Source organism: Pararge aegeria, chromosome 19 (assembly GCF_905163445.1).
Source record: "Pararge aegeria chromosome 19, ilParAegt1.1, whole genome shotgun sequence".
NCBI lineage: Eukaryota > Metazoa > Arthropoda > Insecta > Lepidoptera > Nymphalidae > Pararge > Pararge aegeria.
The window spans coordinates 12,355,511-12,368,366 of record NC_053198.1 but is presented as its reverse complement, the minus strand read 5'-3'; the positions used below and the strand labels follow the sequence as shown (position 1 = coordinate 12,368,366).

Here is a 12,856-nt window from a genome sequence, read left to right as displayed (position 1 = left end):
CGATTAAACGTTCAACGATGCAGCGTAGAAATCAATTAGCGGTATGAGTTTAACACGACTACTACATAACAGGCAAGCCCGCTGCCATCTTGGACTACAATATAACTTACCACCTGTACAGCGGTCAAGGGCAATTTTTTCGTCTTATATGAAAATATATTAATGTAGTACTTTTAAACCGCAAGTTAAGTTAGTTGTTCATTTATTTTATATTATTATTCATGGATTTTATAGAATTTATGATTGGCTACAATAGGAAGTTCTATTACCTTAGCGCCTTCAACTAGCTGATAGAATACGTGGTAATTTGTCTCTCTAGGGGCAGGGCCTGTTATCCTCGCGCGTTCCAACAGAAAGTCTCGCAGCACTGCGCCTCGGATACCACCCCGATGGTCCAATCTCACTTCTACGAACTTTCCAAAACGAGAAGAGTTGTCATTACGCACGGTCTTCGCATTACCTGGAAAGAATAACCATTAATATTTATGGCTAAATGCTCGTATTACGTGCCATATTAGCGAGCACGAAAAACACTGAGGTGAAAACACGTTATTTATCTACCAGACAGCTTTTCGACCTTCAGATCTAAAAGAATGATGAAACGGGGTGGTAGTGTTCGCGAGGAAACGTTTTAACGGTCCTATGAATTTTAGATCTTGGAAATATTACAAAAAATTTCATAAAAGAGCACTTCACTTAATATTTATGTATGCTTGTTGTTATTTAAGTTTGTATATTAAAATTCAGAGTAGGGTAGAAATCGATATTTTTCTTGGACTGAGTTAGGAAATTAAAGAATCATAAATACAGTCCTTTGTCTTCTTAATTAATTTCAGACCAGCTTGAAAAAGGAAAACCTTTGTATCCCTAGGGAGCGCACAGCCCATTTAAACGCGTTACCTCGTAACGGAGGATTGTCTAGAATATAATTCAATTTACTTCAGCAGAATTGCGAGAGAAAATGTTATTGTAACGGGCTCACGGTCCCTCTTCGTAACTTTGTAAAGTGGCTTTAGGCTTTGGAAAATTTAGTAGCGTACCTAAAAAGATGATATTATTGTCTCCTAAATAAACAACTGCAGCGTATATTTTAAATGTTCAGAAAATCTTTACTGTTCGTGCAGAGAAATTGATTTGCGTGATTTACTTTTTCTCTAATTCATAGAACGCGCAAGATAAAAAAATTATTAAGACACTTATATCTCTTCTCTAGATCCTCGAAACTCTTTTCGATTTCTAGAAATTGTTTTTCTTTTGTCTTGGGTCTTACCAAAAGCTTCTAAAACAGTATTGGCTTCAAGGATCTGCTGTTCTGCCCAAGACGCTTGGCCACCAGCGGCGCAGAGGTATTGCAGAATCAGCTTGGTGGTCTCAGTCTTTCCAGCACCACTCTCACCAGATATCACCACAGATTGATTCTTTTCGCCATTCTGTAGAAATTAAACTCGATTAAACTCTTTTTTTTCTGTAAAAATAAAAGGTACATGAAGGTCGTGGTTACTATCGTAGTATCAACCCATTACCGGCCCACTACAGGGCACGGGTCTCCTCCCACAATGAGAAAGGGTTAAGGCCATAGTCCACCACGTTGGCCCAGTGGGGAGTGGTGGGCTATTTGTTGTTACTATACGATTGATGAATTTCTTAACCACAAGGCTGCTTGGAAGCAAGCTACGCTCTCATCTCTCACAAGATAGAAAATTTATTACATATAATTTTTTCATTGTAAACTGTAAAATGATGTTGAAAAAGAGCTGTGCAATCTGCTGAGTTTCTTGCCGGCTCTTCCCGGTGGAACCTGTCTTCCAAACCGGTGGTAGAGTCACAACAAACAGACTCACTCGATGTTTCAAAAGTGCTTATAAACTGGGCCTACTTGAAATAAATGAATTTTGAATTTTGATTTTTTTTTAATTATGAATTAAAAAAAAAAGACCTGACTTTTTGGTTTTGTGGTAAGCGTGATCGACAACGGATCATTAGTTCGTTCGGTTCGATTTCTCTATGGAGGGTAGAGGTAAGGAGAGTTTGTTTGTTTGTTTGTTTTAAGTCTTTATTGCACACACACATTTTATATAAATTAAACACAAATAGAAGAAACTTAAAATAATAAAAATAAAATAGAGCGTGCAAAGGCGGTCTTATCACTAAAGCGATCTCTTCCAGACAACCTTTGACGTTAGGAAAAAAAAAACGAAGGAACGGGTTGGTGCAGCAATTTAAGTATAAAAAAAAATATATATATATATATATAAAATAATTTTAATAAACTACTTACTCATAAATTCTAATACTACATACATATTATACATAATATATATAAGTATATACATATTTAAGCAATATACTACATACTAGATAAAAAATGGTTTTCCAAACGCTTCTTGAAAACATTTAGGGATTGAGCCTTACGTATGTCAGCAGGGAGGGAATTCCAGAGTCTGACACAATTAACCGTAAAAGAGTTACTATAGTATTTCGTGCGACTGAATGGAACCTGGAGTTTGCCGTCGGTGCAAGTTCGAAGCAAGTCCTGGCAGTCCGCTCCGTAAAAAATAAATCGTTCCTTCAAATAAGGTGGTGTTTGAGGAAAGAAAAGGATACGATATAAAAGGGACAAAGCATGCAAGTCTCTCCGCTGACTGATTGGCAACCACCCAAGTTCCGTCCGAAACTGGGATATGTGGTCGAACTTACGCAGGCCATATATAAATCTTATGCATATGTTTTGCAACCTTTCCAACTTATTTAGGAGTTCCTTTGACAAGTCCGGATAACACACATCACCATAATCAATTATAGGACGTAAGAGGGTATTGGCTAACACAATCTTCGTCTTAATCGGCAAAAGATTCTTCCAACGCCTTAGATAACCGACAGTAGCAAAAATTTTCCGCCCCACCTCTGAAACCTGTGGTGCCCATGAAAAGGAGCTATCCATAATAAGCCCAAGGTTTTTAACCGTATTGCAGTAAGGCAACGCTACACCGTCAAAATAAACTGCTGGTAGATCATTGAGTCGTGTCAGTAGCCTTGGATTACCAATGACGATTACCTGTGACTTAGCAGGATTTACCGCAAGCCCAAAGGATTTGCACCAACTACAGATATTGTTTAAGTCTGAATTAAGCTTGGAGATAACAGAGGAAATTCCATCAACAGTTTCGGAAGCGTAAATCTGTAGATCGTCAGCATAGAAATGAAAAGATGAGGAAATAACAGAAGAGATAGAGTTGATGAAAACTGAGAAGAGAAGAGGTGACAGAACCCCGCCCTGAGGAACACCAGCAGTGAGGGGAGAAAACGAGGAACATTTGCCATCAAATCTGACGCATTGTAGACGCCCGAACAGGTAGGATCGAAACCAGTCAATTACTTTAGTTGAAATGTTTAACGACCTTAGCAGCGCAAGAAGCAAGTCAAAATTAACATTATTAAAGGCGTTACTAAAGTCCAGAAGAACAAGAATGGTGACCAATTTATTATCTAAGCCTTTGCGTACGTCATCGCAGACTTTTGTCAGCGCTGTGACCGTACTGTGCCCTTGTCTAAAGCCAGATTGGAACGGGGAGAGAGAATTATTTCTAGTAAGAAAAAGAGAAAGTTGTTTACTAACAATACGTTCCAAAACTTTAGAGAGAAAAGGAAGAATAGAAATTGGTCGAAAATGAGACGGAGTTAAAGGATTAGCTGTTTTAGGAATAGGAATAACATACGCCTTCTTCCACCCAGAAGGAAAAGTACACGAAGATAGTGAGAAATTTAACAAGTGTGAAAGAATAGGACCTATGTTATCAAGAAGTAAAAGAATCATTCTTCGACCAATTCCATCACTGCCAACTGCATCAGACTTGATGGCTAAAAGAGTCATCTTATATGGGAGAAAAGTTGAAAAAGTGTCCAGTTGTTGCGCTAAATAACAGTTCAAAAATCCTCCACAATGGCGCTGGTGGACGCACAGGGTATGGTATGAATGTAGCAATCGTAGATGAATTGAAGTATGCCGAGTTAAAAAATTTAATCTCATTATCGACTAAAGTAGTTAATAATTGAGAATTTCAACAACTTACGTTGTACAAAATATTGTGGTAAATATAATCTTACTTCCTTGTATCTCCATACTTCCTTGTTTATTTTTCAAATTTTCTAATAATATTTATATTTGGCGCTTCTTTTAAGAGTTACCCTGATGCAAATGTGGCGCCATCCTAATTTAATACATTTTGACGACACTTTTTCATATACACAGATGACTCTCCTTACCTCTACCCTCCATAGATTTCTCATCTCTTTCTCATCGAAACCACCACTAAACTGTCACCACAGAAAGTAAAGTTTTGGAAACTATATTTTTGGGCCTTTCATTTGTTATTTAAACTCTTTAGGAGTCTCAATTATGTTTTTGCGTTAGTTTCTGTCTTACAATGGTAGAGAAGTTGGGTTGAAGGGTCAAGAAAGAAACAATGTAGCATGCAAAATAGACAAATGAGTGCTAATTTGAAGGAATTTATGAATATTCACCTGCAAGGAACTGTAAGCCGACTCGGCTAGGGCGAAAACATGCGGCGGCAGGCTCCCAAAGGCTCGGCCGCGATAGTTTTGCATATCCTCCTGGAATACACAAGCGCTGTTTATAACTCTCATAAATAACGTAATAAGTAGTGTTTTGCTGCAAATTTTCGCTACTATAAACTCTAGCTTATTTAATTTTCGTGTCTATGGACCTTCCAATGTATTAGAACATATTAATGACATAGACGCAATATAAATGATGAATATCTTAATGACGAGGTAGCCGGAAAGTGGATGCAAGGGAAGATAATGGCTGTCAAAAAGAAATTCAAAATTGTATCTTGAGGAAGTTTTTTATTTTTCGAAGCTGTCTTGCGAACTGCTGCCGTAAAGTCACTCCAAATATAGTACTTATGAAGTTAGTCTGTTTGAATATACAGTTTCGAGTATCTAAACTTTCTATATAAAGAATATAGTACCCAAGTATCCCATAATTGCATTTAACAATTTTCTCATTTGCAGTTAAGAGTTACTTAAGTATAACGAGTAGAATATTAAACAATGTCCCTTTACACATACTATTAACATACCGTGTGTTTGGCCGCGTGTTTATAATTAGATGATAGAGTAAAAAAAAAGATTTGATTAAAAGCGTCATTCGTATATTTGCACAAATTACTATTGGCTTTTGAGTCATTCTTCCACTACAAGCAAAGCAGACCGAGTGACGTGCACGACCTTTTTTAACTTACCTATATTCTTCCTTATTTTTGAAAGGATACCTACATTTTTAAACAATGTAATTGAATTGAAACAATTTCAGTAAGAACGTCTCATGCGCTATGCAAAACTTCGGTTACGCGTTTTCATGAGGAAAACCTGAGACTGGTATGGATTCCAGCCAAGGAAAAGGCTATAGAATACTATACTATATATAATATTCACTTTGGCTGAATTGCGCAATGGGTCGACTGTTTTGGTGCATTTATATCAACTGTAACAGAACTGTATCTAAACAACAGTTTGCAATTTATAGTGTTGATATGTTGTTTCCGTGGGATAGATTTGTATTTTTTGCACAGTTGTAGTTCAGGGAAACGAGACAGAAATAAAACACGTCATCATATATTGACGTGTTTTATTTTCGTAAACAGAAACAAATATGTTATTATTTTTATTTGTTAAAATTACTGGCTAGCTTTATCGCTTGCAGTGGAAATCTCGCTCTAACGTTTGCTTTTCTCTTTTCGCATTTGCACCCATAAACAGGGGTAACACTCCCAACCCCTTTATTAAAAAGGGGCGATAAGTGACGTCCTATGACAATAATGTTGCCTTATGTTAATGAATGTTGTTTAACTTTCCGCTCATCTACTCATCTTCCTGTATAGTTAATTAGTCATATACAATAGCCATGTTTTCTCACGAAAGATAAACGTTTTCCCACGTGCAAGAAAAGTGTTACTTTACAGAGGAAAGTGATTTAAAGTTTAGAGGAAATGCGTAGTTTTGTAAAAAGTGACAAAATATAGGCTATTTTCTTAGAACTTTCTACCATTACATTGCATACGTACGATAGGAAACGAAATGAAATTGATTTATAGCACATTTACGTCAGATAATAAAGTAACGTTTGTTAATTGTATCGTGAGTGACTGTGTTATTAATAGTTCTGAAGCCTTAGTACAAAATTAGCTTGCTCGCAAAGATTGAGTCCCTTTCGCACATCAAACTCTATACCGTTAAATTTACTTATTTTGGTAGAGTCGTAAATCCAAAACTTCTAATTTTTATTTAACAAGCTTTCTGCCAGGAACCGGCAAACCTGTCATTTTTTAAAACAATACTCATAAGATACATTTTACTCTGTTTTTTGGTTGCGCAGACTAACGATTTTTTGGTTATTGATTTTCCGAGAGACAACAGTCGTTTTCTGGATTAACTAGCTTAGCCAAAGATTCGAAGATGATTCCTTATGGCTGAACGCTCTCTTCGCAAAATCTTTTAAACCAGTGACCAGAGATGGCGCTTTAACGGTATTTACGCGGTAACCAGATGAGACTATAATTCATTCGCTTATTAGAATACCTCGTCACGCGAAACAGGCATAATATTGAATTAAGCTAAAACGCCACGCATCACTATTTCCTGACGCATCCCACAGAGTCGAAGAGTCTTCGAGAAGAGTAAAAGTGGATTTTCCTAGATGAGACAATGTTTTTTTCGGGGGATTTGTAACCACGATTAGTGAGTTTTCATTCAAATGTAACCATATTACATGGTCATATCAACCGCGCTAAACGCTCAAAAAACGTAATCTATATAAAAAAAATATATCCTTATTTACACGTCATTACTAGTGTAATGTTCAAGTATTTCAATACTCGAAAACGACTCCTCGATTGCGAGCGAGCAAATTTTGTACTAAAGGTACTGCTTTATTGCCTTATTGATTTACGATCCTATTTCATACTTATTCGTTTGACTTTACAAAGGGCTTTATTATGTACGCGATTTTAGTCCTCAAACGGTTAGCCATTATTGGGTTGAGTGTGCACCATTGATCTGATTCAAACGGGTGAACGCCAGATAGATTCCCAATCGACTGTGTAAGCTTACATATTACTAGTGCTGACAAAATCGTGAAAAATAAAAGCATAAAATGTTTAGGGAAGTAAGCCTTACGCATTTTATTCATGCGAAAGTGGATTTTTGGTTTTTTTGTTGTTTCAAGCAGCAACGTATTGATGATTTAGATTTTATCCTGAAAATTGCATAGGTGAATAATGAACGGTTATGTTATAGATTGCAGCGCTATTAAATAAGTTTAGGTTAGGTTAGTGGCGCTATTTAGGAATGATCTATGTCCAGCAGTGAACGACTGTAAGCTAAAATGATGATGATGATTAATGATGCTATCATTTTATCCATATGTATTTATACGTCACGACAAACCACTGTTATAACGAACAAAGTTACTATTATTATTATCATTATACAAATGTATGTTTTATAAATATAACCAATGTTTATAAGTATATATAATATTCGTGTGCTGAATACTTTTACATATTATGTGTTGTACAATGTACATAATATGTAAGGCTTCATACAATTGTAATAACATTATCTCCCACGCCCTTCAGACCGCAAAACAGCAGATGCTGCAGAAATAAGTACAGCGCGGCGTTAATACTTCCTAGGACGAGCTCAGTCACGAAAAGCTACACTAATACTAAAACAGTTTCATTTCATACTATATGATGCAAGTAATTGCAGCGAGACGGATAAAAAGGCATATAAAAAATTCGGCACCGGTACGAGAACCGTGGCTCAATTAGCAAAATACTCAGGCTGCGATTACCGCAGATATGCGGTTTTGAATCCTACCGGTTCTGAAATTTTCATATGCATTTCAAACGTATATGTGTATATACTGTACTTACCATGTTGTAACATCCTAATTCTTTGTATGGATTCACTGCTACTAAAATTGATCCTGTGTAGGTCTGTTTATAATATAGGAAACAATCATCGGTAATAATGAATGAAATAATGAATACACTTTTATTGTACGAGTACATCACATAAACATACAGAAAAATATTGAATAAAAATTTAACACAAAGTACACAATTTGACGGTCTTATTCGCTACATAGCGATCTCTTTCCGGTATGCACAGGGTATGCCACTCAAGAAGAGAGTAATAATGTAATTATATAAATTATTACGCATGTTAAATGTACAGGTTAATTATAGACCCTAAGCCAGCTAGAGATATACGATATGAATTCCCGTTTAGTAAAATTAAATAAATGAAGCCCGTAAGTAAAAAATACTTTTTCTTCAATATAAATTACTTTGGCACTAGTTAAGAGTAGTTCGAGAAGTTACAGTCATTCTTTTAACCAAATATCACAATTGTAAGTGCTTCTTATTCGAGACTCCGTGAACTAATCTGTAGACGATATAATGTTAGTTCAGCTAAGTTGAACCATTTTAAAATGATTGGACAGTTTAAAAGCTCAAATTCGCATTCTCAACGCCTACGACAAATGAAATTGCTTTTTATTTCGCTTTTTCAACTGATCAAAATGAAATAGCTTTTAATAACTAACTTTTCAGATTTCCGTGGCAATTGCGTATCCCTTGCTTTAACGGCGAAGGAAAACATCGTGAGGAAACCTGCGTGCATCAGAGTTCACTATAATTGTCTTGTGAAGTCTACGAATACGCATTTGGCTGACGTGATAGACGGTCGTAACCCTTCTCATACTGATACGAGACCCTTAACTCTATGTTATTATAATCATCTCTATGTCTATTTAAAGTATTATAACTTGAAGCGGTGATAGCCCAATGGGTAGGACCTCGACTTCACTTTTGGGCGACGGAGTTCGAATCCCAGCACGCACCTCCAAATCTTTTAAGTTATTAGTGCGTTTTAAGTAATTAAAATATCACTTGCACCGTTGAAGGTGAAGGAAAACGTCGTGAGGAAACCTGTATGCCTGAGAGTTCAACATAATGTTCTCAAAGGTGTGTGAAGTCTACCAATCCGCACTGGGCCAGCGTGGTTACGGCTTTAATCCCTTCTTATTGTGGGAGGAGACCCGTTCCCTGTAGTGGGCCAGTAATGGGTTGATATGACCATAATTATATTGTTATATATGAGTTTTAGTCAAAGGATACGTATATGAGGTCGTGGATGTACCGCCGCTTGAGGTTGTCGTTGATGGCGTGTTCTGTTATCTGTGGCATCATGGTCATGTCGGGCACGCCGGGCCCCTCATCCTTGTCCCGTTCCTCCATCTTGGCTGTAACAAACGATAAACTTATTAAGTAAATTTTTGGACTGAATACCTACTTCAACATTTATTTTTAGTAGGAAAAAACTTTGCTTTTTACATCACACTTAACATAGAGAAGGAATTGTTACTCGTCGTACCACTGAGTCCGGATCATGCTCTTTTCAACTTCCCTTTAGATACAACGGTATAATTTCTGTGTGGTGCCATTTTCATTCCTTTGCCTTTCTTTTCTAGACCATTTTTGGAAAAATTTATGTTAACTACTTGAAAAGTTTTTGTTCTATTTTCGACAACCATTCATGTTTTCCTTATCCTTAGGTTGCCTGGCAGAAATCTAAGCGATAAGGCGGCCTTTGTCATCAGCTTCTATCTGTATTTTTTAAATTCTTCGTCTGTTTTTTTTTTATTTGTAGTGTGCAACTAAAGAGTATAAATAATTATTATTTGAATTGATTAATTGTTAAATCCAGAAAAAAATGATGAAAATATACCAACCAGACCTGATTTTAGTCAAAGGCTGTCTTTTAAGGAATAAAAAAAAGAAACAAGATCAAATCAACGTGATCCACAATCAAACTGGCTTACAACTAGTCCGACGAGGCAGTTAAAATAAAATATATTCATGCCACACTACCGACATTTTTAATACCAATTTCGAGATGCAAAAGCTCCAAAGTTTCTGGAGGACCAATCTCCATGTATAAATTGGCAACGTTTCAAACTTTCTATACGACCTAAACCAATAAAGGTTACATGAATATAGATAGCCTCATTGTTGTTATTCCGGGAGGTTCATCAGTTACAATATTCTCCTTGCACCAAGTAACTTGAGTTACACAATAATAGAGTATGGTTTGGATAACATACATTCACTTGGTAAAGGTGAAAAAAACATCGCAAACTTAATTTTTTTCTTCTTTATTTACTCCCTTTTCTTTTAAACATAAGATTTGCTTCCTAAGTTTTTGGCCACACCCTCACTCGTATTTTCGCACTTCCGAAGGTTGGCTGGTAGAAAAAACTTTAGCTTTAAGACCGCGTTTTGTAAAGTTTTTTTGGTTGTGCAATAAAATGAATAAAAATAAAGCGTTTAAAAATAAAATATTTCTCCACAATGTTCTTAAAGGCGTGTAAACTCTACCAAACCGCACTAGGCCAGCGCTTTGGACTACGATCTCGACCCTTCAGTAGAGCTGGAGACACGTTCCCTGCATGGCCCAGCACAGACAGGAGACAAAATTTATAATCCCCCGATAATATCCCCTGACAAGCGATATAATTAACGTGTCCACCTGCTAAAGCACGGGAACATGGATCAGGAGAATTTCATCCCCGTTTATTATGACACATATTATTTGGATAGTATTTCCACTTGTGCGCCAGTGCTCTGAGAGTTGATAAAGCTGTGGGAGAAAATAAATCTTTATCCTTTACCCGGGGACATAATTGTCTCCTGCCCATACTAGCCGTGCTGTGGTGGGCCGGTTATGGGTTCATGATGATACTGCGTAAATTCATTTTTTTATTCCACAAGTTATGCCTTGACTGTAATCTAACCCTGGTTTTAAGTAATTGTGCAGTAAGATGTTAGCTGGCTAAACGTTACAATCCTCGGTTTGCTGATAAACAGAAAAAAGTCTAAATAATGAAAAGGGTGTTCACTTATGAAATCCGAAAATAATCTCGTTGAAAAATATCTACCTAGTTTTTATTCAAAATGATACACGCTTTTGACCTCCGAGTAAGACAAGAATAAGAATAGTTCAAGTTTTTCCTCTCCATCCCCTCTGAAGTAGGTAATTTTTTGCGCGTAGGATGGGATAAATTGAGTATTGATTTGGCTGGTACTTGAACGGGTCGGAAGAATATTTTTCTTCAGATATTATTTCGTTTAATTGATTGCCGATTGGCGCAGTGGGCAGTGACCCTGCTTTCTGGGCCCAAGGCCGTGTGTTCGATTCCCACAACTGGAAAATGTTTGTATTATGAACATGAATGTTCAATGTCTGGTTGTTTATCTGTATATTATAAGTATTTATGTATATTATTCATAAAATTATTCATCGGTCATCTCAGTAGGTACCCATAACACAAGCTACGCTTACTTTAGGACTAGATGGCGATATGTGTATTGTCGTATTTACTTTTATTATTATAAATTGGGCTTATTTTTAATCGGAGAATGAATGAGGCCTTTACTAGGTTTTGACGACCTCCAGGCGCAGTGGTGGACAATATAAGTGGGAAGTTCCTGGCAGGCGTAGGTTGCAGGCAATTTCTTTACTTGTTTGTATTTTCCTTTCTAAAAATAAGTTATTCATTAAATTTTATTGCATTTTTGGACGTTAAGCACTAACATATTTTTCTTTTTAATAGCAAACTAACGTAAATAGGCTGCCAATTCGTAAGTGAATTACTTTTCGCTAATACGATATCTTTAAGATCGAAACCTATAACGTTCACTCAGTGTTTATATAAGCAATGTATTGAAATTGTACTGGGTGATAACAGCGAGCGCTTTCAGGATAACGTGCTGGCCACGGGACAAATTACATATGAGTTAATTTATAAGTAAACGATAATTTTATTCTTATACGCATACTATTTATCGGTAAGTTTTTTTTACCATAATAGTTTTTCTGTAATGCATCATACATTTACCATTTGCCCATTAGCTCTGCCCCGCGGCATGCTTGATATATTTCCAAACATTTGTTATAACGACTAAGTAGGCCTAGCACAAGCACAACGAGATAATTAACTCTACCCTATACTCGTATTTTTTTCTATACAGATAGAGGATATAATAGATAGGCAAAATTCTCTAGTGGCGCACAGGAAGTTTCTTTACGCCGCGCCGCCCGAGTCTCAATACATGACTGAAGTGCATAGCAAATGCAACGTATTTATTTCAAATACCCGCCGACAGAATGCCATGAACATCCTTAATTATTTCATGAAACCTTATTAATAAATAATAAGGAGTTAAGGCGTTAAAGTTATTAAAAGTTTAATTATTTATCCACATATTTATTTCAGTCTTCGCCGCGCGCTAGTCGCGTCATGCGTCCCGTGGCCAGCGCGAAGATTCAAACATTGTGGGGTGTTGATTTACATGTATCTTGATTCCTCGCTCCGAGGGGTCCTTATAAACATAATTTAATCTCGTCTCGATCGTCTAAATAGTCATTTTTATGGAAATTATCGAATAACGCGTAGGTTTGATTTTTGTAGGATAGTGTTGAGCATTCTCGCACGTAGGTAGTAGGTACCTACTATTACTTAGCCATTAACATATTAGTACAGCGAAAGTCTGTTTGCATATTTGTTTGTTACCTACGTTCGAGGTTGAACCGATCCGATAAAAATATCCTGGACATAGAATAATTAGGATAAACAGTAAACTGTTGGTAATAGATACCGAGCTTTTGAAATCTATGACTTATGGTAACATTTTGCATAAAATGGCTATGAGATTTTTAAAAAACCCGAAATAAGGGCAACGGGTATTCTACGATACTAGGAAATTAT

At 36.5% G+C, this 12,856-nt stretch overlaps 1 protein-coding gene across 1 annotated transcript in view; it reads right to left on the bottom strand.

The window, feature by feature from the left end:
* Positions 1-12,856, bottom strand: part of LOC120631849 (myosin-I heavy chain) — a 119,162-nt gene that overhangs the window by 29,240 nt on the left and 77,066 nt on the right. Inside the window, exons 3-7 of the mRNA XM_039901504.1 lie at positions 9,207-9,331; positions 7,959-8,021; positions 4,522-4,611; positions 1,271-1,430; positions 270-460 (exon numbers count right to left, since the gene is read on the bottom strand). Of these exons, the coding sequence (XP_039757438.1) occupies positions 270-460; positions 1,271-1,430; positions 4,522-4,611; positions 7,959-8,021; positions 9,207-9,326 (624 nt within the window). The 5' untranslated portion in view covers positions 9,327-9,331. The remainder of the gene's footprint in view (positions 1-269; positions 461-1,270; positions 1,431-4,521; positions 4,612-7,958; positions 8,022-9,206; positions 9,332-12,856) is intronic.